General features: G+C 38.7%; 1 protein-coding gene across 1 annotated transcript in view; it reads left to right on the top strand.

The window, feature by feature from the left end:
- LOC104515015 (transcription factor 12-like) overlaps positions 1 to 27,533 on the top strand; it is a gene marked incomplete at both ends in the record, with an annotated part of 113,893 nt that overhangs the window by 77,937 nt on the left and 8,423 nt on the right. Inside the window, one exon of the mRNA XM_010158842.1 lies at positions 15,185 to 15,249. Coding sequence (XP_010157144.1) covers positions 15,185 to 15,249 — 65 coding nt within the window. The remainder of the gene's footprint in view (positions 1 to 15,184; positions 15,250 to 27,533) is intronic.

The raw sequence follows: 27,533 nt of genomic DNA, 5'->3' as shown, positions 1-27,533 counted from the left end.
GGAAGTAGAATACTGCTCAAAGAGTTTAATTTGTTTATTTTGGTGGTTGCCTGATACAATGGGAAGTGTCCAAATGTCTTAGAGTGTAACAAAAGTCAGTATAAGTGTAATGCGTCCCACTATGATCTGCGTGCCCAAGGTAAGTCCTAATTTTACAAGTACTTCTACATCTAAGAGACTTTAAGCACGCATAATCCCGTTAAGCATGTATGTAGCTGTTTGAAGGATCAGGGCCATAAATCCATATTTCAGTTTTCAAATAGAACTACATAAAATGGCTTCAGCATTCCTGTGCACTTATCGTTTAGTTATACTCCAAATAAAATGGGGTGCTTTGCTGTCTGAAAAGCAGACATCTTTTAGATACCAGTTTTAAAATTTCTTTAAAAATAGTAGTTTTTTGAGACTCTGGAAATCTTGATCTTCCTTACCGAAAACAGTTGTTTTTTTTAATTATTCTTTGAACCACTATTGCATGGATATGAAATTGTGTTTGTTGGGGTTTTTTTTAATTAGCTTTTGAGGTAAGTATCTTAGGATGTGGAGAAGGCATGCTTTGTGGTTGGGCAATAGGGATACTGGTTGTGATTATAATAGTTTCTCTGTCCAGTCTCCCACTCCCATTGCTGACTTCATAGGTGGACATTCCAGTTTAGCATCTCTAATCGTTATCCAAAGTTTCAGAAAGTAAACAGCTAGAAAAAATCTGCTCTTGAGAAGGGAGCAATAAAATGGATCGCTAAATACTGACCAATGAAGAATCAGTGGTAGCTTAAGATATGTCATTTCTTTCAGGTTTTCATGCTGCAAATTGCACTTGAAAAAGCTGCTCTGGGTTCATTCATCTTCCCACTGCATACCAGGCTGTATGTGTGATAATAATAGCCAGGTGGGAACTTACTATGGACATAAGGACACTGTGGCTTGTATTCTCTCCATGAAGTCTCTCACTTCCTACTGCCACTGCAGCTGCAAGAGGAGAGTCTCAGGAAAAAAAGATGCACCTTTACCATTTTTAATAAAACTTGCTCTGTGTTTTAAGTAGAGGAAGAAGAACATTGTATCTAGCATGCCAGTCAGCTGGTGCATCTCTAATTTATCCTCCACTGTTTGGGAAACACTAGGATAGGGAAATGTGCAGCAGTGTCGCAATAAACCTGAAGAATTTAAATCTGTAGATAAGAAAATTCCTTCCAGGAACAGTAAGGGGAGTCGGCTGTTTCTACGAGCTTCTGGACTACTTTTCTCCTTTTTGGCTTCACAAGGAAAATAGAAGTCAAAATCTCTGCAAACAATTAATAAAATTGAAATTTTGAAGATAGTGTTTGTGTTCTGTACCAGCACTTACTGACCCACCAAGGAACTGCTTCAGCGTTGTATTTGCAAAATGTGTGTTATTCCTAGTTTACAGTGGTCACTACCTGCACCACAGGTTCCACTCCAGGTAACAATGTTCTGTGAATGTCTAAGTGCTACGCTGGTGATGAGAAAGCCTCTTACTGCGTGTGTGATTTTTATTCAGCTCCTGTAGAAGCTATGAAAGCAGGCTTCACTTCTTTCTGATCTTGTAAGCTGTCGTGGCCTGTGGGAACACACTGACGATCCAATCCTGTTAGTGCTCAGTGTAAGGATGTTCTCAAAGTCCGGTAGGTTGTCGGTGGAGAGGCCATCAACAGACATTTAGTAAGAGCAGTGCTTGAAAGTGAATTCTGCTGCCCTCTGACAGTAAGCTGCTTGCATCCCTTTGATCCTGAAGGGTCTGCTGAATCTCAAGTTGGAGTCAGTGGCTTGGGTGTGAAGAGCAATGTGTGTTTTTTCATTTTTTGTTTTGCTAATGATTTATTAATAAATAATGCTGCAGTCTTTGGACTAATGTTTTTCTTTATTGAGCTGTATTTCAAAGGAGTTTGGTTGAAAGGGGAGTCTTGTTCCATTTGGGTATGAAGAAATGCCTTTAGGTTATGTTTCCCATCGGATTATTTGTGTAAATGATGCAACATTTCTTACCACGCCATAGGTATGTTTGGCTATGTATGTGGGTGACTGAGTCTTCAGCGTGATGAGAGCCCATGAAAACAGGAGGGGGAGCTCTCACCCCAGCAGCAGCTGGGCAGCCTGGGGAGCGGTGCAGTGCTTGGAAACAGCAGAGGCGGGAGGGGCTGCAATAGCTGCAGACCAAGAGGGGCACCTTGAGAGCTGAAAACGTGCCACCAACTCTCCTCCGTTTCCAACTCTTCGTGGAAAGATATTTTCCAATAGTTAAACGTGGATGTTAGTGTCCTGTCTTGTCTGTTAACTTGTGCATGCTGTGAGCCAGGACTTTGTTTCTTTGCTTGGAGGGAGTGAATTACTGCTGTATTTTATGGCAAATCCAGAAATGGATTTCAGTCGGTATCATTTAAAGAAAAGAGTTTCTAGCTTAAAACAGCACATTCCTTAAGTTGCCAGGTGGTTATTACTGTCATATTGCACTTTCAATATTTTCAGAATTTCTGACTAAATTTCTTAGGAACTCCATTGAGTCAACTAACTGAGATGACATGTCCTTCTTCGGCAGATTTCTCTATAATCAGCCTGTAGTCCATCAATATTCTAAGTGTATAGTTTAAATCATATAAGCAGTCTCTGCTGAACATAATGTTCACTTGTATACTTGTAAGTACCTAGGTGCCTAGTTGCTTTACTGAATTGGTGCCTAAAAATACTTCTACTAAATGCAGAGTATTGTTTAGGTCCTGTTGTAAATGTGGCTTTTTGAATCAGACCAATGTGATTAAATCAAGGTGTGCTGATCAGTGTGAGAAGGTGCCCATGTACTTAAACTCAAAGTCAAACAGATGAAAAGCTAGCTAACATGGGGCAGGATTAAATTAGTAGCCAATAGGAGTTTTGCATCTTCCTCTAAAGCAGAGGACTCATGGCATCTCTTTTTCTGAAGAGAGGTGTGAGCTGTAATTCTCTTTCTGGGGAGAGAAGCAGCACTGAAAGCTGAGTGCTGTTCCTTGTTGCTGAATTGCCACGTGACTTTCTCCATTTACCAGTTTCAAAATGGTCCCCCTAATATTTTTCTTCTTGTTTGTAACAGGAGTTGGACTTGTAACGGGGAGCAAAGTTTGAAATTCTTTGGCCAAAAATGTCTTCCTAACTGAGGGAACAAATGCTACTGTTACTCAAGTCTTGTTTCTGTTATGTACTGTGTTCAGCAGTCGGGAAGGCTTCACATCAAGTGTCTGTACTTGCAAAATTGATTAACTTATCATTTCAAGACAGAACACGAGCACAGCTTGAAATGTTTGAGTTTGGCAAGAAAGGACTTGTCCGTAAAACAATGAAATTGCGTTGGGGAAATACAGCTCCTCTGTTCAGCTGAAGCAGGCTGAGCTACACTGCGAGCTGTTGTGAGCTGCAGCTGCATTTACCATCAAATGCCGAGTTGGTGCCGCTGAATGTTTTGTTTTTAGTGTCATGGAAACTGTGAGCCAAAGAATGGATATTCTATTCATCTGGGAAAATAGCAGTTCACTGCATAAAACATCAGTTGCTTCCAAGGCGGGTCTTAAAATAGACTTCGTGAATATAACCCTAAAAGTAAAAGTGCAACGATTTAAATCACCTCAGTACTACATTGTTTTTCTATTAGGGATACATGTGAATTAACTTAACGTAGAACTAGTGAGAGTTTTAAGATGCAACTGTGGCATGGAACTTCTACAGTGATTTGATGGTTTACTTTCCTGGGCAATTTTTAATCTAAAAACGGAGAGGTCCAGACATTTCGATAGCAGTCTTAATCCTTTTTATTACTGTTCTTCAGATGGTGTGCTCAAAGCAGAATAGCTTTGGTCATCGTTCAGTATCATTTACTGCTTCACACAGCATAGCAGAAATTGTAAAACTCGCTGCAGAGACCAGGTATCCAAGACTGCGCTCTCAGGCAGAGAAGTAAGGATGGTATGGAACAAAGAGTGTGGGGTCTTTTTGTTTGGCTTTTTTTTTTTAAACATATGAGTATTTTTGCAGTATGTGAACAACAATTATTTAAGGGATTTAATTCAGTTCGATTGGAAAGCTTAAATGTGTTTTGCTTAAATTTTGGTGTTGGGGGAAAATTAAGATGACATCCGAGTGTAAGAGGTCAAGAGAAACCAGTACAGAAATAGATACATGAAGTCATTGCCCTGCTGTAGGAAAAAAAAGAAAATAGGAAGCTGAGAAAAGAAATGGGAGGAACAGAAGTTATTTGACCTGAGTGATAGGAAGTTGGAGGGAAAATTGCCAGTTGCAGGATTTCCAAATGCAGGAATCTGGAATGGAGATACCAATTAAAAGCAGGGATCCGTCAGCGTGAGGCCTTGCTCTCCATGTCCATTGAAATGGTGGGAATCTTCCTGTTGTGACCGTGTTGCACTCTAGCTTGGTTTTGTTAGTTCGTTTGGGTTTTAGTTGGGGGATCCCCAGTTGGATAGGCTGTTTTAGATAGGCTGTAATGAGTGCTGAGTAGAGGGGAACAATCCCTCTCCTCCACCTGCTGTCTCACGTGCAGCTCGCTTGTCAAGACCACCAGTCCTTCTCAGCAGACTTGGTCCCAAGCCTGCACCATTGCAATGGGTTAGTCTGTCCCAGCCGCAGGACTTCTCATCCCATAGGTTATGGTTGAATGTTGAGGTTCCAGTTGTCCCTGTCCTCTAGGCTGCCTACATTCATCTGAATGCCTTCAAGCATATGAACTGCATCTCCCCAACTGGGGGCTCTTGCAGACTCACGTAGGGTGCGCTCTGTCTTCTCCAGGCTACTGACAAAGACGTTAGGCAGGACAGGTTCCATACACGCTATGTAGTTATTACTAAGGAAATTATAGCTGCAGTGAGATTGATAAAAATATAAATTTAGCTTGAGAAGCAACTGCATGAGAATTTAAATAGGTGCTCGAGATTCTTAGGCTTAGGTGAGTAACTCAAGAGCAAGCAGGATCAAGAAAAGCCTTTTTTGTAAGTGTTTATGACTGTTTAATATCAAGGCGTAATGTGTAGCTGAGAGCTTACAGCAGAGATAAGGGCTAGATAAGAAATAGCAAAGTGTCTTTGAAATTAATCCTACTTTGTCTATAAAAGGCTTCTGTGATAACATGCAAGCTCCACAGTTCCCACTCTGCAGTGCAGGCAACTGAAGCACAAGCAGGTAAAATAGATAAAAAGATACAAAGCCCACACGGGTTTTACTTTCACTCTTCAATAACATTTAGGGTTAGAAGGAACATTTTTACTTTGCAACTTTTTCAGGGCCCATAACCACATGTTCCTAACCCCGAGGTAGACATTTGGGCTTTCCCATTCACTGCCTGGGGAGATTCCCTGTGGAATTTGCAAATGCTGGTGTGCCTATTGCAGAGCTGCTGGGGCTGGCCAACAGGGAAGGTTAGGGTAACGGTGGGCCACAGGAAGTTTCCATAGCCACCACCCTCTTCCCCGGGAAAAACGGGAGGCTGTAGGGCTGCGTCTTGATCCTGCAGGCAGCTTTTTGCACTTGGCTGAATAAAAAGGCAGTTTGCTTCCTTAGATGATGTTCGGAGCGCTCCAGAGCAGTGACCTGTCTGCAGTTGTTTCAATCTGCCAACAAGCTCTGAATTTCCAGTAACACATTTAGATTGTCAAGTTGATGATTATTAAAAAAAAAACGGGGGGAGGGGAGGTGGTGGCAAAAAAGACTAAATCTAGGGGCAAGGTTTGTCACTGAAAAATATTCAGTGGCGATCCTCTGTTTACAGTTTCATTTTAAAACCTTGTCTGGTGCCTGGCTGGCTTTTACTCCATTAATGCTTTAATATTTTAAAGGAGTAATTAAATTATTCCTTTAAATTATTACTTTAATCTTTTTTTTGTTTGTTTAAATCAAGGCACAGACCTTGCAAAAATCGCTACATTGATAGTGTACACTGCTGGTTTACAGTGTTAGACAACACCTTTCCCACAAATTTGGGTTGACTAGCATTATCATTAACCTACCTAATCCTTTATTAATAGAATTTCATTTCAGGTGGTTTTATTATTTATGATTTGCTATTAGAGGAATAAATTATTTGGATAAGCCTATCTGCTTATTTTAAATATTGTACAAAATGAACTTTCTTCTAGAGATATTGCACTTCCCAAGTATTCTAAGTAAAAGCCAGTGTTGATATTTGAGATAATTCCTTCATTTATATATATATATTAAAAATTTTAAATCCTTTTGGAGTCAGGTTATCTAGATCTGCTGACACAAAATCACAGAATTTTAGCAACTGCTTTTACGCCTTATTTACTGCAGCAATAGAAAATAGTTAATTTTTCTTATTCATCTTAGCTCTTCTATGAAATAATTAGCAATATTGCTGTGAGTATTCCTGTTGTTCTTACCATGCTGAGAAAGTGTTCCCGAGGTCTGCTCTAGGTCATCATTTAAAGCAGTATGGTGATACCTCTGGGAAGCACGGGTAGCCAAGCAGAGAGGTTGTATTTATTGGGAGATGAAGTTTCATTCTTTAGTTCATTGAACAGCACACTGTGTTCCTTGGTGTTTTTAAATCCGAGACTTAACTTCACCTTGACTGTGTCTGGCCCTGTGATATTATTGTTGACGTTTCTTCAGTCACGTTCCCATGGCTGTTATGATCTCTTATGAAGACTTTGTTTTCTTTCTCTATGACAAATGCCTCTTGCCTCACCTCTCAAAATAAACAGCGAACACGTGGTTTCCTTTGCAACTTGTTTTGTTGTTGTTGGAGTTTTTTGTTTGGTTTATTTTGGGTTTGGTGGGGTATTTTTTGCATATGACTAAAACACACCCCAGTATTCATCCTACAGGTACTTTGGCAGTAAGGTATCTGTGTTTTCATAAATGTATTGAGACGTGAGGTGCCTACAGATGAGGGCATGGTTTAGAGCTCTGTATTTATTGAGTGGTTTTTTTAGCAGACAGTTAAAAGTTCATTCTCTGCGTAGCTCCAAGACCACTTTGTCTTTCTGCAACACAGTGATATTTTCTTGTGTTGTTGCCTTCAATGTTCAGGTCTTGGTAGGGTTGCTTTCAATTTCTGCACAGTCTGAAGTCCCTTACTGTAAATACTGGGTTTGTACTGAAATCAGAGCACCTATTATAACCTCACAGCAATTTAGGTGCTTTGTATTAATCTAGACTGTCTAATTGTCCCTTATGTGGGGTTTTTTTTTACCTTCTTTGGGCTCTGTGTGCTTGCATATTGCACATGTGAATAGTTAGGAATTTTCAGCCCCCAGACAGGAGACTGGCTCCTTCCAGGCGATGTCTTGGGAGGATTTCCCTTCCTCTTTCCATAGATAATTTGGTTATTATGCAGTGCCTGTAGAAATTGTTTTCTTGAAGCAGTAATACTGGGAAAGCACTTAGCATGTTGTTTGTTTTTTCTTCTGAAATATTTTTTAGCATCTAATGGGTGTTTGGGGTTTGATTTTCTTTTGTTTTGTTTTGGGTTTGTTTGGGTTTTTTGCTTGTCTGGAGACCACAGTTTGGGAATACCTGTTTGCAAACTTGTATCTCTGTACTGTTGGGATGGCTGTATTGCCTGTGGAGGGTGAAGCCTGTTGGAGTTATGCAAGTCATCCAAGTAAGGACTGAAAACTTTTGTACAACAGCATGGTGTTGTGTGTTTGCCAGTTCCCTGATGGAGGATGGTTATAAATGCTTGCCATGTTTGTACCTCTCTGTACGTGGAGAATGGGTGAGGGTGGAATCTTTCATTGTTGACAAAGCTGTCTTTTCAAGTTTAATGAGAATTAGTAGATCTTGAATGGTGAGAGTAGCTCTAGATACCTACATAAGTAACTGGTTTTTAGGTTTTATGCAATTAGATATAGTAATTTAGCAGTTTGTATTAATAAGTGTCACCAAATTAGTCTTTTAATCGAAACAGGTGTAGCATGTTGTTGTAAAGTGTGGATTCTCTATTCATTTCCAATTATAAAAACCTCTTGACTTTAGACTTAAGTATGTACTTGATGTTCAAAGTCACTGATAGAAGCTGAGTAATTTTTGTCCTTAGATCTGGGACAAATTCCACACCAGGAGAGCAAGGGATGCTTTTCAAATTAGTTGTAATTAGAACCTTCATTAGTTGCTTGAAAACTTTAACTAAATCCCTTGGGGATAAGGTGAGAAAGATGGCAAAGGAAGAAATACTTTAGCAGACAAAGTGAAGACACTTGGATACTCTAGAAATGCATGGGGTGGGTAGGTGAGGTGGGTAAATGCATGTAATAAAAAGCCTTGTCAGCTATGTGGAATGTGCATGTATTCATGTGCATGCTTTATTAGCTTTTTGTCTTCTGGATATTGTACATCCCCAATTTCCCTCACTTTTAGTTCTTTAAGTGTACTAATTTTCGGTGTGTTTTTCCCACTTTCTGTCTATGCATAGCGCACGTTAACAGGTTAATATAGTGGGAATGTTATTTATGGTAAGGTTAGCCTAGGGTAGACGTAGTAGTGGAGAACTGAAACTAAATACACCAGATAGCTATTCAGGAATTATTTGGTTCTCAGATACTTCACATATGCTTGGGGGAACAAGAGGAGGGGAAAGTCTTTTCTTCATTTAAGAGGTTTGTACTTCCTCTTTTACGTTGCCTTCAGTTACTCATGTGCATCTTCCTGACAGAGACTTGCAAACCTTTGGTTTGTTATTCAGCACAGTATAAGCCTGGTAAGTGAGGGACAGGAGTAGTACTGAGGAAGGGAGCCTTCATGGATCAGTCACTGATGAAATAAGAATATTCAGTTTGACATGAGCATGTAAGTTACAAGTTCATAGGGTCAATCCAAATATAATGTGAAATTTGGTCCACCCTTACCTCCTGTGTATTTGAAGTACATAAGAGCGTTAATAAATTGTTTTTATAGCACAAGATCTGTGCAGTGCTCTGCAAACTGACAAAGTATTTTGTCTTTTCTTAGAAGGACTTACAAATCACTGGGATGGAAGTGTCAAAGCGATGTCTTTGCGAAGCAGGTTCTTTAGTACCGCTTCAGAAACTGACATTATTTCTTTTTAAAATATCACTTTAAGGAAGTTGTGAGACATTCCTTGACTTCTGTGTTTAATGTCTTAATAGGTGTAGTCTGAGATTTATTGCCTGGTCAGTTCAATCAGTAGAATTCTTACAGGGAAAGACATATGCAGATGTCCACACAACTGTAAGTAGTAAAGAACTTCTTAATTTTTGTCAGTGTTAGAAAGCACACCAAAAAAAAAAAAATAATCCAGACAATTCTGTCCAAATGTCAATGAAAGCAGTGATGTAGTATTTGCTGTTTAAAGCATTATTCCTAAATTGCAATGGTTAGAATGGGAAGTGGATTCCAAGTAATTCCAGCTTCAGAATTTCCATTTTTTGGATCACTTAGATATGAAAACCAGTTACTGCTCCAAATAAGAAGAATAAGACTGGATAGCACAGGTGTAACGTTACTTTACAAATACAAATTTGTGGCATGGAGAATCCTAGGACATTTCTGGCAGGCCTGAGCCTGGGCAGTTAAATCCCATAAATCTCATGCAAAATCATAATCTTTTACTTCTTTCAGATTATTAGTTCTTTTGTAGGATCACAGTTTTTCAGAATGTTGACCGAAGAAAGGAGTAGGGGCAGATCTGTAGTGAAAACCAAGCTTTGCTAAACCTTAGCATCTCCTTTCTGGGAAAATGGTTTTAGTAGATGTCACAGTATGGGGAGGGGGGGAGGGGAAATATCGAAGAAAATATATTGTTTTCCACTAGTCACTATCTATCCACCATTTCCTTTATCCTTTCTTCAAGAACACATAGGCCAACATTCTTGTGATTTCCTGCATAGGCTGCATTGCTAAGCATCACTTGAGCATGGCATTTAGTTTGTATTTTTTCTTATGTTCTGTTCCTTTATTACAAAATTTTCCAGTAATGTGATTTTGTTATGTGTGCATTACTAACTAATATTAAGGTTCTAAACTGGTATTATGGGTTTGCAGACAATATTATGTGGGTTTGACTGCTTCATTAGAAGGTAAGACAGTGTGGATGAGTGTGCCAGACTTCAAGGGTTATCGATTGGGAAGCTGCTTGCAGTCAGAAGACTGAGCTGAGATGGAGCATGTGATGAAGGCTGGGGTAGGAAAGTGATTACAACTGGGGACCTGCTAATCACTGACCTCTGCAGGGATCCTGTAGTTTATCACTAATCTCACTTGCACTTGGCGTTTTCCTGTGTTGCTGCTTCATTGTTCATAGCTGAGTGAGTAATTTGGCTTGGGATGAAGAGGAGGAGGGTGCTGCAAGTCCAGCAGCTGCACTTGTTGGCACTGGCTTGTTAAACATCCTCAGTGTAGCCAGCAGTGTGCTTGGCACATGTTAGCCAGTAATACTTCAACAAATTGTTGTGAAGAGAATAGGATGCCATTTGTTTTCAGCACTTTCTTCAAATTGTGTTGCTTCAGATCTTATTTCCCTGATTTTTGGTCAGAAGCATTATAAGGAAAAATTGGGTATTTTTATATGTATTTAGAACATAGGTATGTGTATTATGTACCTTTAAAATATTAGAGGTAAGACTGTAGGTGTAAGACACATGGAATCTGTGGCATTCTCTGTTAATGAGTAGGCCTGTATAGCAGAGGTAGAAGAGGAAGAAATGACCCCTCTGAAAGTGATATTAAGGGTTGTAGGAGAATGTTGACTTTGTTGAATGGTTTCCTTGATACTGGATCCGCATATGGAAAATTATTTACATGTCTTAATTCTGTGGGTAACAAAGACATGTGCGTTTTTGCTGGGTAGTTCGTTACTGAATGTGGAGGGTGAGAAAGCAATATTGAAATTTATTATTTTTTTTTTAGCCAAATCTACCAACACCTGCTTAATAACTTTAAAAAAATCCTCCAAGGTATCAACAGTGTGTTGTTATAAACTGACTTCTGCGTAGGCTGTCCGTTGTGGTGGGTTAGCAGTGTTATCAGTGATGCAGTGATGATTAGGTACTGTAAAAACATGCTTCCAGATTGACGGAAAGATGATTCTCTGTACGAGTAGGGCAGACGTACTTCACGTCTGACAAACAGAGCAGCTGCCAGCTGTGGTCACTGTGCTGTTCATGCTGGATGATAAACATTGCTTCATTAAGACATGTTGGTGCTTTCCATACTACCAACCAAATACGTTCTTAGCCATGCATGGAAAGCTTTAGTCTTCAAAGGGTTAAATCTGTGGGAGTTGAAGTAATTTTTTGCAGAGTTATGTTCTGTCACTCTCTCGTAAAGCAGGCATTATCTAGCAGCAGTGGGAAAAGGCTGTTTTACTACTGGCAGGCATTTATAGTACATTCACTGAAGTAGTTCTCCACCGAGTTAATGTAGGACTGTTTTCAGCTCACTATCACTTTGCATCTTGCTGTTTCAGTTCATTCTGTGTTAAGAGTATTTAGGCTGCACAGCTGTTACACAGATAGATTTATTACGGAACACAATTCCTTGTGCGGTATTCAAAAGCTATATTAAGTTGTGAGCACATCACATTTAGACAAGCGATTGCAGGAGAAAAATAATTATTTACTAAATGCCTATTAATGTTTGAATTGGTGCAGAATGTGTCAAGGTTTTAAGTTTATGAAGTTAGGAAGTACTTGTCGTTCAAAATGCTTACTGGAATTTTCTTTGGGTTTTTCTTAGTCTTTGGGCTTTAAGCCTGTTAGGTAGCAATTAGGTCACTGGAGAATTTTTTTATGAAAACACATGAAACTCAGTATAAAAAAAAAGGTGGGGGGGAACCACATTCCAAGTTAGTAAGATTCCAAGGCGTTGTGAGTTTATCTGTGCTGATTTAAGATTCCTGTGTATAACCAACTCAATCGTTTTAAATGTCTGTTGCTTTAGTTCAAATCCCACTGGAAGACTAAACTTGGATATTGAGCCACTGATATATAACCTGAAGAAAAGTTTACCACGATGCTACTTTGTAAGCCTGGCATAGACTTTGTTTCTAAAGTGACTTTTGAAACATGTGAGTAAGGAGGTATGTGGTACAGGTGATCATGGAGCTGATGATTCCTGGTAGTGTTGTGTAGGAAGCCTTACTGTACAGGTCTGATGGGAAGTGTTGGTGTTGAGAAAACTGGTCAAAGTTGCTTTACTTCTCATGAATATTTTGTGAAAACCTGGAGAGGAAATGAGTTTCATTTGGGCATTACCTCACCTTCCCAGCTGGTGTATCTACACAGTACTGTACAGCCATGTTTACACAAACCTGTGCAAATACTCAATAGTAAATCTTGGGGGGTAAACCTGCAAGATGTTTCGGGGTCTGCTTTGGCTTTGTGTCACGGCATTTTTAAAGTTTGCCTGCTCATAAACACTGGTACTTTACTAAGCTTTTTTTTTTTAAAGAAACCTCTACATTTTTATGCTCTTCTGTCAATCATTAAGAAAGGTATTTGATAACCTAAAAACCACTGAGGGGATTCGGCTTTGATAGACTTGGTGCTCTGAACTTTATTGGATGCCAGAGAGTGCCCATGCATTGATCAGAGGTTGTGTGGGACCTAGCTGTTCATTAAACCAATGAGGAAGTGTCATCATCTCAAACTTGACATTACCCACCTTTCAATTACTTGAGTCACTGCATCGAGTAGTGGCTAAATATCTTCTTTTTCTATTGATGAGTAAACACTACCTGTTTACTCACAAGGCTTTTAAATAGTGAGAATAATGTCATGCCTCAACTGCAGCAACTGAAGTGTGTTGAAATGACAACAGGCGAATTTTTTGTCAATACTTTTCCTTTTCCGTTGTGTTGATGGTGTGATCTTGCCAGACAGCACGAGGCTTGGAAACCTTTTTCATGTAGTTTCAATGAAGCTTCAGGGGCTGCTGGAGTCCGCTCCTCTCATGAACAGTGGAACAGATGTGCCATAGTGGTGCTGGGACGGCACACCTTCTCTCTCCCATCCTTCTGCTATGAGAATGTGATGATCACACCACCAGCGCAGTGCTCCAGACCTGCAGAAGGGCTGAGTGCTGTTCCACAGCACGAGGGAGAAGACCAAGTTGCGTGTGGGCTCAACTTGTGTTTTTGTAGTGTGTTCTTGTTGACTTTAGTTGTTCTTTAAAAAAGGGTACCTGTAACATTGTGGCACTATTGTAGGTTTGAGAGTCACTTAGGTGTAAGTGTTTGCACTAGGAATGGGTTTGGGAGACTTTTCCTATGAAAGGCAGCATCTTGTATTGGATTCTAGGTCACTTTCCAAACCCTTCATTGAAAAGCTTAGCCATTTTGAACACGGGTTAAATGTTAATTTGTGCCAGCTCTAATTTTTGGTTAATATTTAGACTGTGCAGCATCAGGCAGATTGACGTGATTATTTCCTAGAACAAAATTTTGTGTAGATTGGGCAATTCTAGTCAGCTTTTTTCCTTTAGTATGAACCTGACAAACTTTTTAAGGGATAACATTTAAATACCATGATTTTATGCATTCTTATCTAACAATTTCTTGCTTGCTACATAAGCCATAATTTAAATCATAGTTTTTCTAGCTTCTGTAATTGACTCCTGTACAAATATTTGTTTTAAAGCCTGCCTGGAATACTGCATACTTCAGTCAGAGTTGTTTATCATATGGTATAAGATTCTCATTTTCTGGAAAGAAAATGCTGAGTCTGGTTTAATATGAACAGCATGATTCATCCTACTTCATATAATTTTGCAGGCTAGGTATTTTATTTGCTTGGTGCTCGATAGTTGCTGGAGGAAAATTGCTTCAGCCGGAAAATGGTGCTGCAGCAGGAAAATGTTAACTTTTTTCCTCCCTTTGTTACAGTGCAGCTGCCATTTTTCAAGCAAACTATTGTTGACCAGGCTACCTGTAGTTATCGAGATGATAATCTTGGAGATGTTGTTCCAAGAGATTCAAACTTCCTCTTCCTCTCTGCTTACACAAGATGCACTTTTTAAATGAACAATAAGCATACTTTATTTTTTCCTCTTGCAAGATGATATTTAGGGGTTTTTGGTAGCAAGAGAAAATCGGATAAGGCAAAGGAAGTCCTGTTCTAGATGCACAATTGCAATAGCGTGGAGCTATTTGTCACTAAAATGGGAATGTGAAATTAAGGCTACTTTTTCTTCTTATGATGACTAGATGACACACGCATTGTTTAGAAAAGGGAAGACCTAGTTGGGTGGATGACATTAATTCTCAAATAGATAGGTATCATCGTTTATTGTTGCTTACCTCTGGTAAAGACTGAGTGGTGTTATGAGGTGTTTTTCAGTTCTGACTGTGTCATAATTGGGGCAGGCGTATGCACAAGTATTGATTGATAAACTTCTGAGCCCTATGGAGACCTTTCACACTGAGCTGTAATACACAAATATGCCGTTGTGGTGGCATAACTAGCAAATCCATCATTATGGGGTTTTTTTGGAGCTGCCATATGTAGCTTGTGTCTTGTGACCTCAGACAGCAGGATCAGAGGGCAGCCCTCTGTACTAGACACGATACTCAACATGTGCTACCTACAGTGAATATTGTGTATATATGGGGGAAGAGAAGAGTCTGTTTTGCTGTCTTGTATTGCTTGAGTTTGGTACCCGATTGGAATTTACATGCAACAAAAGGATTTTCAAGGATTTAAGGGATGAGTGTCTAGAGCTGAATGATTCAGCCAGGGTTTAAGTTTGGTGTGGGTTTTCTGAATTTAAGTTTTGACTTTCCCTGTGAAATTGTTGGTTTTATTTTACTGCCTAGGATTTTCATCATCTAAGGTGATACCAGCTGTGTGTGTGTTTTATGTAGGAAGGAGAAATGTCTAAAAGTGCTCTTTGCTCGTTGATAGTGAAGTGAAGCTGGACCTTTCCCTGCTTGCTTAAGCATACTGATAGGGATATTTTATAGCAATAAAAAATTGTGGTTCTTTATTACTGATGGGTTACCTAAGAAACTGAATTAGGTAAGTATGTCCTTGTTAGAGTAGCGCTGTTTGTGTTCAACGCATGAATAAGTCTGCTTTTGTACATCTACAACAATTTTAGTGAAATGACTATGATGCTAACAGATTTCTGGAACTGCATATATAAAGACAACTGATTTCGATATCTAGCAGATTTTTAAAATAACCTAATTTCAAATGTCTTTCTTTTTTAGGAAAAACCTCAGATAGAGGTCCATTTCCATTGTATGGTAGAGATACGGGGTTACCAGGCTGTCAAGTAAGTATGGTGATGACTAAAAGCAAATGGAGTTGTCTGAACTAAAATTTACCATAAGTTACTTGAATGTGTCAGGCTACAAAACATAATAAACAAGAATGTGTTCCACAATTTGCAGAGTAAATTTTCTGTGTTCCATGTGGCCAAATTGCCTTGCACATGTACATCTACTTAGAGGAGATACTGTTGCTATGTGCAAGAGGAACCAGTTCTGTAGCTCATGAGCAGCAAGTCATAGGTTTTTCGTGGAAGGGAGGTTATTACTAGTCTGAAACTACTGAGCAACATGCTCCAGTTGTGTGTATTTTTCTTACTTTTCACAGTTATTTGTTCCTCTCTCCAAGAATGCAATCAGAATTGCAGACCAGAACTGATTGTGCATCAGGGATTAGGCTGTGATACTCGGATTTTTCACACAGAATTTGTGAAAAAATACCAGTAATTGCTGACTATACTTCCTTAGTGAACTGTTGCTCCGAGTGGAGATCATATGCGTTTTTTAAGGAAAACAGTATCATGAGGCTTTCAACTTAGAACAATTAGGTTATCTGGTGTAATGTTGCATTATTTTGTGAGTTTGTGTGTTTTATTTAAGGGAACTTTGGGTTTATGTTTCTACATCTTCATTTTGGAGTGAGGATTTTTTCTGTGTTATTTCTAAATGAGCCACATCATGCATACTCCGGTGATCATTGTTTAGAAGTCTGTTTTGAATGGACAGAAAGTGTGAATGTTTAAAAAGTATAATCAGCATTTGATTACACTTAGTATCTATTAAAAAAGATTTAAGTAATGTATTATGGTTTTACTTCTAAGAAATGCACTTCTTAAACGTGTTTTCTTAAAGAGGAATCTTTCTTTTTTTAATTTTACTGTAACTAGACTGTCTGCTTTGAACTGGTATTTTCAGGAATGTCTGTCTTCTGGAGGATAAAACTTAGTATATAAGTTTGACATCTTGGTTTTGAGTCTTTCAACTAGTATTTTGGGAAGTGTGAATAGGCAGCACCATGTGGTAATGCAGTCCTAACATTGCTTCCCCTGTTAAGAAAGCGTTGTTCTAGTAGCCTTAACTACTTCTCTGCAGCACAGATGTGACAAACAAAGCCCCATTTGTAACTGTTTTGGTGAGCTTTCAGTAACCTTCTCACGAAAAGCAGTATACCTCTTTGAGTTCAAGTTACGGCTTCACGTTACTGCCAGTCTAGACAGTGAAACATTGTATTAGTGTTATTACTATTGTTCAAACAGCTCTGTATGTACTGTATTTAAATATAACGTAAATTTGACATTAGTTTGGAAGCAAATTAATTTCCACATCACACTTTCATTAAGCTGATGTTCTGTATTGGAAAATGTGTTTAACTTTGCATAAAAATCTTTTTAGCTTGGCTGTAATGAGTGTAATTTCTGTTTCGCTTCTTGCAGAGGAAAATGCTTTTATCTCCTAATTGTTTATGTCTAGTACCATTTAATATTAACGTTTTACATGTAGCTATTTTTAAAGCCAAATATATATACATATTTGTTTCTATTAACATCACTTTTAGTTCTGTTCATATCTTTTGATATGCTTTCTAGCATTTCCTCTCCCATGGTTTCTTCTTGCTTAACCATTTTTAGCATACAGGAAAAATGTAATTATAGGTAAATCTGTTTTGTTTTTATATTCAGGATAATAGAAAGTGGCCACAGAGTTAACTTTCAATTAAATTTTCATTCTGTTTAGATGTATATGATAAATTATAGCTTATTACTGTAATTCAGTGTTATCAGTTAAATCTGACAGTGTTTGAAATAATTGGATAACTTGGAACATGGTATGATTTGTGCATCTTCTTTTTGTTTTATTTTTCTCATAAATCCATGGCAGTGCCTGAAATACAGCTCTCAGTGTAGCTATGGTGTTTGAATGATATCATAGAGAAGGTCAAAAGCCATCCTGAGAGGTCATTTTGACAATCCAAATGAAGAATCAACCGCATTGTCCCTGACAGATGCTCACATAGTCAGCTCTTAAAAATCTGTGGAGGTGGAGGAGACTGCATGACCATGCTGGGTTTTGTGACGCCTTATCTAAATATCATTGTAATTAAAACATCTCACTATTGTTTTACAGACAGGGAAAGGAATCTATATTCCTAAGTCTGTAGAGGCTGGAAACCCAGTTGATAAGATCATACGGCATCGTTAGAGAAGATAAGATGTAAACAGAATTGCTTTTTACAGTGGTGTGTATAGTGCAGATTACAGTGCAGTATATTTCTAATAGTGGATATGTAACAGGGTCTCTCTCAGATTGAAGTGTGGGTAGAAAAGCTTATGTTCTGCTACAGATGTTCTCCAGGGGGTTCACAATCCTAGGGAATTCCAGTGTTTTAAACTAAGTTAAGAACCTCATCTAACGGCCTTACCGTTAGGACAAAAAGAGATTTCTTGAGTCTCTCTGACAATACCATTAATTTTTTCCTGTGTGTTATTTGTCTTATTCATGACTAATATCCCATCCTTGATACCTGTTTGTTTGATGTTGGTCTAAAATTTCCCACTATCTTCTTATGGTAACGCTGGCCAGCTTGTTGTTCCTTAGTCTATATTTTTCATTTTATAGGTTCCATATACAAACATGTTCTTACTTTTAACACGTTTTTTCTATCTCCTCTAAGTCCATCAGTGCAATTTTGAATTCCAGGCTTGAACTGCATTTGTAGATTCTTCTGGGTTATTTGCTTTGAGAATTTAGTAAATGTGGACTTCATCTTTCATCCAAGTCACTAATTAGGAGGTGGAATGATGCCCAAAACAGACGTCTGCAATGTCTCAGTTAATGCATTCACCCGGCGTCGATCATTAACTCCTAGCTATGGTTTTTTAAACAGCCATGTTCTGTATTCAGCATCGTTTCTGTTGTCCTTGGGTCCTTAGTTCACCTGTGAAATGTGAAGGTACTAAAAGCCTCATTAAGACCTGCTATTTGAGAAGGAAGTGATATTGGTTTTACATAGTTTATTCCAGCTGAATCCATGTCTTCGTTATCTGCTGGCATTTGGAGTCTAATTCCTTCAAAAAAGTGAAATTTCCTCCAAATGCTTCCAAAAAGAGTAATTACAAGCCACTGCTTTTGTTCTGCCTTGAAGCGAACCAACTAACCCCATTCTTTTTCTTTTTGTTGGGTAGAGCTGAAGTGAAAATATCTAACTTCTCCAAGTACTCTCAAACCTGTTCTTTTCTTAACAAAGTTCTTTCCATATGTTTTTGATGGAAATGGCATTAATGATCTCGTGTGGATGTGTGATGTTTTAATTGTTAATTCCTATTAAGTTTAAAGGGGGTTGCAATGAAAATTTTCAAGACTACTGTGAACTGAAATGCTTAAGACTCTTAGTATCACTTCTCACCCGTTACTGAAAATGATCTCAGCAGTAATTTGTATGGAGTCTTAGCTCTACATGCTTTATATTTAGGCTGTAGGAGGAGGTAGTGTGATTGGTTTTCATTGTAGCTTAAAAATCTAAGCAGCTTGTGTAGAGCAGATATAGGTATAGGGTATAATCACAAGAGTGTGAATGTGGCTAACTTATGAATATTTAACCAAAAGGAAGTGCATACATTCAGGTTTAATTTCCAGTGGGTGTTTTAAGCAGGCCAAAAAGGAACATCCTAGACTAGAGCACTTTGCACTGGGCCATTTCATGCAAATAAGTGTCCAACTGCATTTGTCTTGAGCTCTGTTTTTCTGTGGTTTAGTGTTAATAAGGGTAATGATGTGTGTTTGTGCGCTACATTAAAACCTGTCTTGTGTAGCGCTTTGCAATCCAGTTTTGAATCCCCTTTCTTTTTTGCTTTTATTTGTACTTCACTGCATGTGCTCCTTCTCCTTCTGACAGGTCTTCGCTTTGTTCTGCACCTTTACAACTCTTACCACCTTTTATTTTCCCCTCCAATGTTTCACAGAGTCCGTAGACTCTAAGTGGATGGGTAAGGTGACAAATTGAGGCTCACACAGAGCTGGTTTAGATGAATGTCAAACTTTTACCTGGACAAAGAACTGACAGCTTGTAGAAGGAATGTAAAAAAACTGTTTTGCTGTCAGAATGAAATGCAATGCTGTGTGGCTTGACACATCTCTATTTGTCTTTGAATTGGAGGAGGAGGGCTTTTTTGTGATTTTTGTGGGGGATTCCACCATTCCTGTTGGCTGTGTAACTGCGGATTTGGGAAGGGCATCTTTTTGCATATCTTAAATCGGATATAGGTGAAGATTTCAGAAAGCTTCTTGTAATAGAGAGGGTTTTCTTTACATATGTGTAATTTAGTACTGCGAACTCTAGCTTGTGTAAAAGAAAGGAGATCAGATATGAATGCATGACTCCCATTTCCGATATCATCAGAAAGGTACCCAGCTGTCACTGCACATTGCTCTGACAGGTCTGAGCTCTGAGAAAGCCAGGAATCTGCATTATTTTCAAAGTGAAATTGAGATAAATGTGCAAGACGTGTAGCTGTTAGTCCAATTCTTCTAATTGTTTCTGTGGGCCTTCACAGAAGCTAACTTTATCCCCATGAGCCTGTAAGTGCCCCGGCTAATTGGTGGAGAGGAGGGAGATGCTCCTTTAGCCTGACAGTGCCTGTTCTCATGTGCCTGGCAAAGTCTCTCCCCACTGGCACCACTAGGCTGAAGATAGGGGATAGTCACAAATAATTTACTTATTGTTCTGTTTTAATTCTAAACAATCATGCATGAAAAATAGACATTATGGATTTTCTGACATGTGGAGATAACACATTTACCCTCCCTTCATAACAGTTTCAAGCCCTCACACTACCCCGTGTGAAAAAGGAGATATAATTGAGTGCTGAATGTAATGGATGTTAGGCAAGAACTGAAGAGGCATTCACCAGCTTTGGTTGAAAGTGTGACCTTTCTATGAAGAGATGCATCTTAATTTATTTTTCTAACTCTCTAATCTCTGTGTTTTATATCATGATGGGGCACTTTAAATATTATTAAACCCATTTAGAAAAAAGTTTAATTGATGATAAATCTGTGAATACATGATTGCTGGAAGGACCTCTGGATTATATTTACTAAATAAATTTCACTTAGTCTATGTAAAACTATATATAACCCTGCATAAAATATAATTATACTACTCTGTGCAGTACAGGATGTATACACATATGCTACTATATATTTCATATAGTATGAAATAGAGGGTACTACATAGAGAGCATGTGACGAATTTATATGGTACTCTGTATACTATATGTATTTTATTTAGTAGTGGCAGATGGATTTTTAACTCATTTCTGCTATTATATGTTTTGTGCATATTGGTAATAAATCAGGCTGCTTCAGAATCCTTTGCTTTGGATGAAGAAAACAAATCCAATAGAAAGCTGGCCCCTCAAATGTTTCCAGTAATACTGCTGCAGCATTTTCCTTTTGATAGCCGTCAGCTCCCTTAGTGCTGTGAAGCTAATGTGAGGTGACTCATTGAGCAGCACATTATTGCATCACTGCAACATGATGTAAGGCACATCGGGCATTATTAAATTAGCCTGAATTTTGCAGTACGGCAGTAAGGTTTTATGCACGTTAGTACCATACTTAGTGCTCCTTATGGGAATATACTTTAAGTAAACATATTAAAACATTGTTTCAGACAACTTTTCAGGATTTAGTAATTTCCTCTTTATGAGGAAAAAGCTGTATGCTTTACTGGAATGTTAAGACAGATGTAGTGGCCTTTATGCATCTTCAGAGCATGTTTTGTGTTTTTTAATTTAATCGTATGCTTTTACTTGGGTGTAGAACCTTGGAGGAAAGAAGTAGCTGTTTTCTCCCTGATCTTCTCTACGTACTTTAGGTTGGAATAAACTCATCCATGTTCCACCTTTGCTGTGATTCAAGACAGTAACATATAGTGTGCCACTCGGAAAACACTGGATTTGTGTATGCCTGACTCACTTGTGCTGAAAAATGTTGCAGAATTAATAACAGCATAGATATTGAACAACTGGAACTCACACTGTTGGCTTTTTATTAAAAATAAATTGCCACCTTTGTTTATTGACCTAAGACAACTTTCCTCACAATTTAATGTGGAACTTTAAATGTTTGCATGTATTAAGGAGTAAAGTTACAAGCATGAAAAGCTGTATTTATTGGCTGTTACATACTTGACAAACTAAGAAGTTTTTGTGTAAAAAACCTAAGTTGCTTCTTAACAAACACACTGTCAGACCTTTGAAATAAACCCAAAAAATGCCTTTACTGTCACTTTCTTGGTCAATTTAACAGACAGTCACTTTGGCAAAAGAAGCGTTTGCAAGTGTATGTTACTTTGCCTTTGCATAGCCCGTAATTTGCCTCTTTCAAATTTAAGGAGACTTTAAAGCCGAGTCTAAATTACAGTCTTGCTATGCCTGGCTAAGTAGCTGTTAGAGTGTGTGCTCTGAGATACTATCTCACAGGTTGAGCACTGTAATGACAGTAGAACTCCAGAAATTGGACTTGTCTAGGGAGAACATAAAAGCTCACTCATATTGTGCATAGGCAGAAATGGCTTTTTTTTTTGTTACTGGTAAGGTGGTAGGGAATATGCAAGCAAGAGTGAAAACAAGTATCTGTAGTAGGATGTAGATACCAGCTTGCTGCACAGGGAAAAACTTACAGAACTGAGTAACACCAGTTCCAGCTTAAACAAAACTTTTAAAGTATTTTTAATATGTTCATAAACTATAATTGTAAGGTATGTGTATATAATTGAGAAGATGAACTGATTTTTTTACTAAAGCATCGGGCAACATTGAACAGCTGGAAGAATGAGAGTACAGGCAAAAACGTGAATCATAGGAGGTAAGAGCATATATAAAAAAGTATGTGGGAAGCAGAAATGAGATTTACTGACAGAAATGGAAAAGCAAAGAACAGTATGAAAAATGTAATTTGAAATACATCTTTTGTAAGAACAAAAGACTTGAAGTGATGAGAGTGAAAGAAGAGTGATTGTGAATAGTGGGATAGAGCAGTGTTTTAGTAGTATCTGACAGCTGTTACTTAAAACGTGAGTCCAAGGAGGTGTTTGTAGCCTATCACATTTTAAAACATGGTTGTTGTGTAAGCATACAAAAGCTTCCAAACAAGCCTCTCTGGATCTGCAGGTGTACCCTTAATAGCAGTATGGTAGTGTGTCTGCAGTAGCTCCTAGGATGCTTGGCTACGTTTTTAAGAAATCATTCCTTTAATGCAAGGGCCATTGTACTAGACCACTCACCTGCTTTACTGTGGCATTGTATGTCCAGGGATAGTGAGCACCAGATGTGTTGCTGAAAGTGAAAGTAGTAATGGACAACTAGAACAAATGTAGTGAGCGTTTCTCTGTAGGGCCAGTGAGTACCCTGTAGTTTGTTCATGGGCAACCTGGTGTGTGTCTGAAGTTTGCATATGCAAGCCCTCTTGCACACACTGAGTTCTGCAGTTTCCATTTCTTCCTGTAGGAATCCTGTTTATATCTTGAAACTTTTTTTTATTGCTTGTCTCTACAACTTCTATCCCAACTTGGCTTCCTTGAGAGAAATAATTAAACAGTCTGTGTTGAGGATGTGCCATCTGCTCCGATGATATTGTGATGTTACTGAAAAGGTTTGAAAAGGAGAAGGAGGAACTAATGAAAGGGTTTAAGCTAATAGAAAAATGTAAATAGCTTGTCTCGGGAATGATTGGAAATAGGCGTATTTAGACCACATGAAGGTGGTAGACAGTAGAAGTAGTAATATTGTGGCAAAAGGGATGCGAGACTGTGGATGAGTCTCTCTGGAGAATGGGAGGTTAAACCTTGTAGCTAGTACTTTGCCCTGCGGGCTTTTTTTTCTTCAAGTACCAGGCTTGAAATGGGGGGGGGGGAACCAACACACAAAACCACACAAAACCCAAACCAAACACCCAAACATGTAACACAGACAATAAAAATAGTAAATACATGTATATAGACTATATGTTTCAATGTAATTGTGCACAATAAGAAAATATGCATAATTTAAGCATGCTAATTATAAAAAGCTTAGGTGCTACAGAGGGTCTACCATTTTGTAGTTAAAAAAAAAAAAATCAAGCTTACTTTGGTGCTAATAGAAGATGTCAGATTGCATCAGCTATGGACCCACAAGGTATTTTCTTTGTTTTCTTAAACTAATGTACATATTAAACAGCAGCAAGAAAGCTCTTCTCGCTCACTGCTGACAGTCATTTTGAAGATGCTTCAGATGGATCTTTCCAACAAGGCAGAGAACTACATTATATTCTAGACTGTTCTTATCTGTGAGGCCTTAGAAAAGACTGCAAGTAGTGGCACCAGTTGCTCCTCTTCCTTCCTCGCGTAGTTTTAGAAACAGTGTGGAGAACATAATGTCTGTTTAAATCTGAGTAATACTGAGTTATGGAAGTATAAAAGGCTTGTGCTTGTGTAGGGTTCTTACTACCAATATAACTTTGAAGCTGACAAACTGATTTTTTTTTTTGTAAATTTTCTCTTTTTAATCTCCCCTTCCCTGACACCTTTGATATCAGATGTCTCCCCAAAGCAGATTTTTACAGCTGAGCTATCAATCTCTAAGAAACACGGCTTCTAAAAGAAAGGCTGCCACACTGTTAACTGAAGCAGTAACTCTGGATTCTGCCAGCTGATACTGTCTTAAAAGGCTGGGATGGGGAGAGGCATATATGGTCTAAGGGCAGATGGAATGTCCAAACTTGAGTTTATTTTGCTTCATTTTACTTCTCAAGTAAAATCAAGCAATATTAACTTTCTCTTGATTACGATTTATTAGAAGTGAATTATTTCTTGAGCTACTGGGGCAATAGCTCATGTTTCTTAGCAGATAAGGAGCCTGCAGAACCTTTTTAGAAAGTAAAAATGCGCTGGGCGCAAACTAGATATCTTTTCCAGTGCTGGAGGTGACTACCTGAAGTTAATCAGGGCAGACATCCCCCTGGATTGAAGCGGGTAGCAGGTGTTGGGAGTTAGTTAGAGCTGGGGGGTGATGCTAGCTGTAAGAGGGAGCAGTTCTGTGAGCAATCTTTTGGAAGGCCTTAAGCAGACAGTGTGTTACTTGTCTTTCCCCTTCTCTTTCTCACACGATTTAAAGTTGGCAAATTTTCTTGCTTCCTGTTAACTTTACCTTAAATACAATCAGACATAATGAAATGATCATCCTGTAAATCAGTGTATGCGTGCTATCTTGTACACTGCTGCATAAGGAAGTAAAAAGCGTGTTACATGTGGAGTGCGAATACAATTTCTTTGACCAATTACTGTTTATCTCCAGCTAATCTTACAGCCTCAGACCTGGGTGCTTCTCAATTACACCTTTATGGCATTACTGGAGGGTGGGGAAAAGGTTAGCTCGTTTGTCTTCTGTCAGCCATAGCTATCTGTTTGGATGAGCTGGTTTGCCCTTTGGATTTTCTTGAAGTGTGTATTCCTTTGGTCTGTAACTACTCCAGTATGTTGAGCCCCCGTTTACCTTCCTTTCTTACTTGACAGGGGGATAAAGTCCCCTCGCAAACTTTGCATCTGGTCTCAAGATGAATGCAGGACCTGAGTAGACTTGGCAAGGGGGGTGTATGAGTGGTGTAAGCAACCTGTCACTTAGCATGTGCTGCCTGGGATGGGTTAGGAGACGCTGTAGCTTGAGCCGGTAGTGAGTGGATGGGAAGAAGCATGGGACAGATTTGCTCTTTTGATTCTTCTTCAGTGCAGGTTGGGTAGTTCAGTGCCATGGGTTTCAGCTGTGTTGGTAAGTGCTTTTCAAGACCATAGTGCTCCTGATGGCACAGATTTCTAAAGGGCTGGGGGAGGAGCATAACAATTATTAAGGGGAGGGGGTTGCAGCCTAAGATGGGCTTATCTATCTCTTTACTCATACCCTAGTATTGGACTTTGTTTTTACGTATGATCGAGTGAAAGCTATGTCTGTGATGTGAAATCCTAACAATTACCTGGTTGTGATATTAGTGATTGTTTTTTGAACCCTCATTGTGTTACACATGTCCTGACTTGGCACTTGGAGCGAGTGAGATTTTTCTCTTGGTTGTCTGCAGAGGTGTACAGCTTCCATACCATACCCATGAAACATTCAAGTGATGGTCTGAAATCGTTTTGCTGAAGATGCAGAGGGAGAAACAGGTGCAAGCATAGTTTGAGCTTTATAATCCATAGTCTGATTTCTGTAAATAAGACTGAGCACAAAATCTTTTATTACAATGTTGACTTCTCATGCTCCTATCTTCTGATCATAGAGCAAAGCAGGAAGGCCAGTACCAAAAAAATTAGAAAGTAGATGACTAACCTCTCAGCTGCTTCTCTTCTGACATTTTGCAGTTCTCCAAAAACCTTCTGCGTTTGTATAATCACAGTAAGGAAGCTGTCCAAATTACTGTTTTCATAATGTAGTGAAAAGATTCGAAGGCGAAGGGAGGGGAGCCTGACCCGTAATCACAATGCTTAGTAATGCCTTTCTAGAATTCAGTCAGCAACGCAAAAATACCTTGACCGGGGGGGATAAGCAAAGACAAGCTGAGCCAGCACAACCTCAGGGATTGGACACTAACATCAGCAGGGTGCCGCTTTTAGAAGCATAAGACACAATTTGTAGTCCTGCCAATATGCGGCATCGGTGCAGGGAAGTCATTCCTGCAAAGGAGAAGGGAGGGACTCGTTCAAAATATTTGTATTAATTGGGTGCTTTTAAAGCCATCTAGATGCAGAAGGAATACAAAATGTTTCTTTCCGTTTGCATGTAATCTTTACTCCTCCCACTGCTTAAAAAAAGCATACATGGAATTCTGAAATAACTTCTTCCTTCTCCCTCCCTTGTCTGAGACTGTGCTCAGTCTCAGTATATTTACACATAAACGGAATTATCCATAGTAGCAGGTTCTGCTTGGGTATACACATTGAATAAACAGCTCATGGTGATCCGTAAAAGCTTTGGTGTGAAAGGAGATTACTTTTATACCTTGATATTTTTCAGTGTTAACATTAGTTGGGAAGACAGTAAAACTAAATGTCTGTTATTTTGTGTATGATGTTGTGTCACTTCACTATTTTAGTACCCTAGGTAGCTGGTTTTTACTCCAGTGAGCTAGATTAGCCTGATTACACTGGCAGGATGCAGTTGATGGATGACTGTCATTATCTTCTCAAACCTGCATGATACTTTAGGTATAGGAGATGATAATTAAATTTTCAAGAGACTGTATGGAGATTATAAGATCTAAGTATTTTTTTAAAATGAGGAATATGTTTGCAATTATCAGCATGTTGTTAGAGGATCCTCTCCTGAGATGTTTTATTAGCAACCCCTGATTTTCTTTAAATTGATCAAGAAAAAATGCTCAAGTTACCATATAACAGTTTGGATGTTGTTTTGGTTTTTTTAATTCTGATATTTTCCTCCTCCTGAAACAGACCAAAAATGTATCTGATCAAATCTATTGGTAATGGCTTGAGGATATACAGGTTAGCACAATATATTTAATGAAACCTTGTTTGAGACAAAACACTAGAGAGGATCATAATTAATGCCTCATTTTCTGCCAGTTGCTATTGATTACTCATTCAGGGCCCCTTTGTTCTCAAAATGGTAACACTGTATTTCACATTACTATTTGATATTCTCAGGATGAGATTCTTTAACAACATGCTGATAATTGCAAACATATCTCTAGAATTTAAATTTGAAATGAATTTACATCATATGTCAGTGTTTTTCCAAATTCAGCTCCTATTTTGGAGTGCATATACATTAGTTTTCCAAGATTGGAGACTTGAGGAAAGTGAAATTCAACACTTTATATCTTGGTTATATTTTTGCCCTAAACTGCATGATGTGGAGCTCAGGTGAATGGTCCTTTAGCAGCCTGAACCTCTGTGCTGTACTAATATCTCATGGAGCAACTATTGGCTAATGTTTTTATTTTGGGCTAGGTTTTCCTTTGGAGACACAGCAATAACACACAACTGAGCTGGAGGGGTTTGCAGATTTAGCAGAGTTTGACTTCTCCATTTTCCTACTTTCTTTTGAACTAGCTCATGCAAATTGTCAGGTTTATCTTTAAGGCAAGATATGTGAAATGCTAAGATGCGTTATATACGTGCTTTAAGTCATCCAAATAGCTCTTTGAATAAAAGGACATGCCCAGTGCAGCATTTCAGATTTACAGTGAGGCAAGGAATGCACTTACCATCTGCTCTACGTAATTCTGAGAAACAGAGAAT

This window comes from Eurypyga helias, unplaced genomic scaffold (assembly GCF_000690775.1).
Source record: "Eurypyga helias isolate BGI_N326 unplaced genomic scaffold, ASM69077v1 scaffold14719, whole genome shotgun sequence".
In the NCBI taxonomy this organism is placed as follows: Eukaryota; Metazoa; Chordata; class Aves; order Eurypygiformes; family Eurypygidae; genus Eurypyga; species Eurypyga helias.
This window is presented reverse-complemented; position numbering and strand designations above follow the sequence as displayed.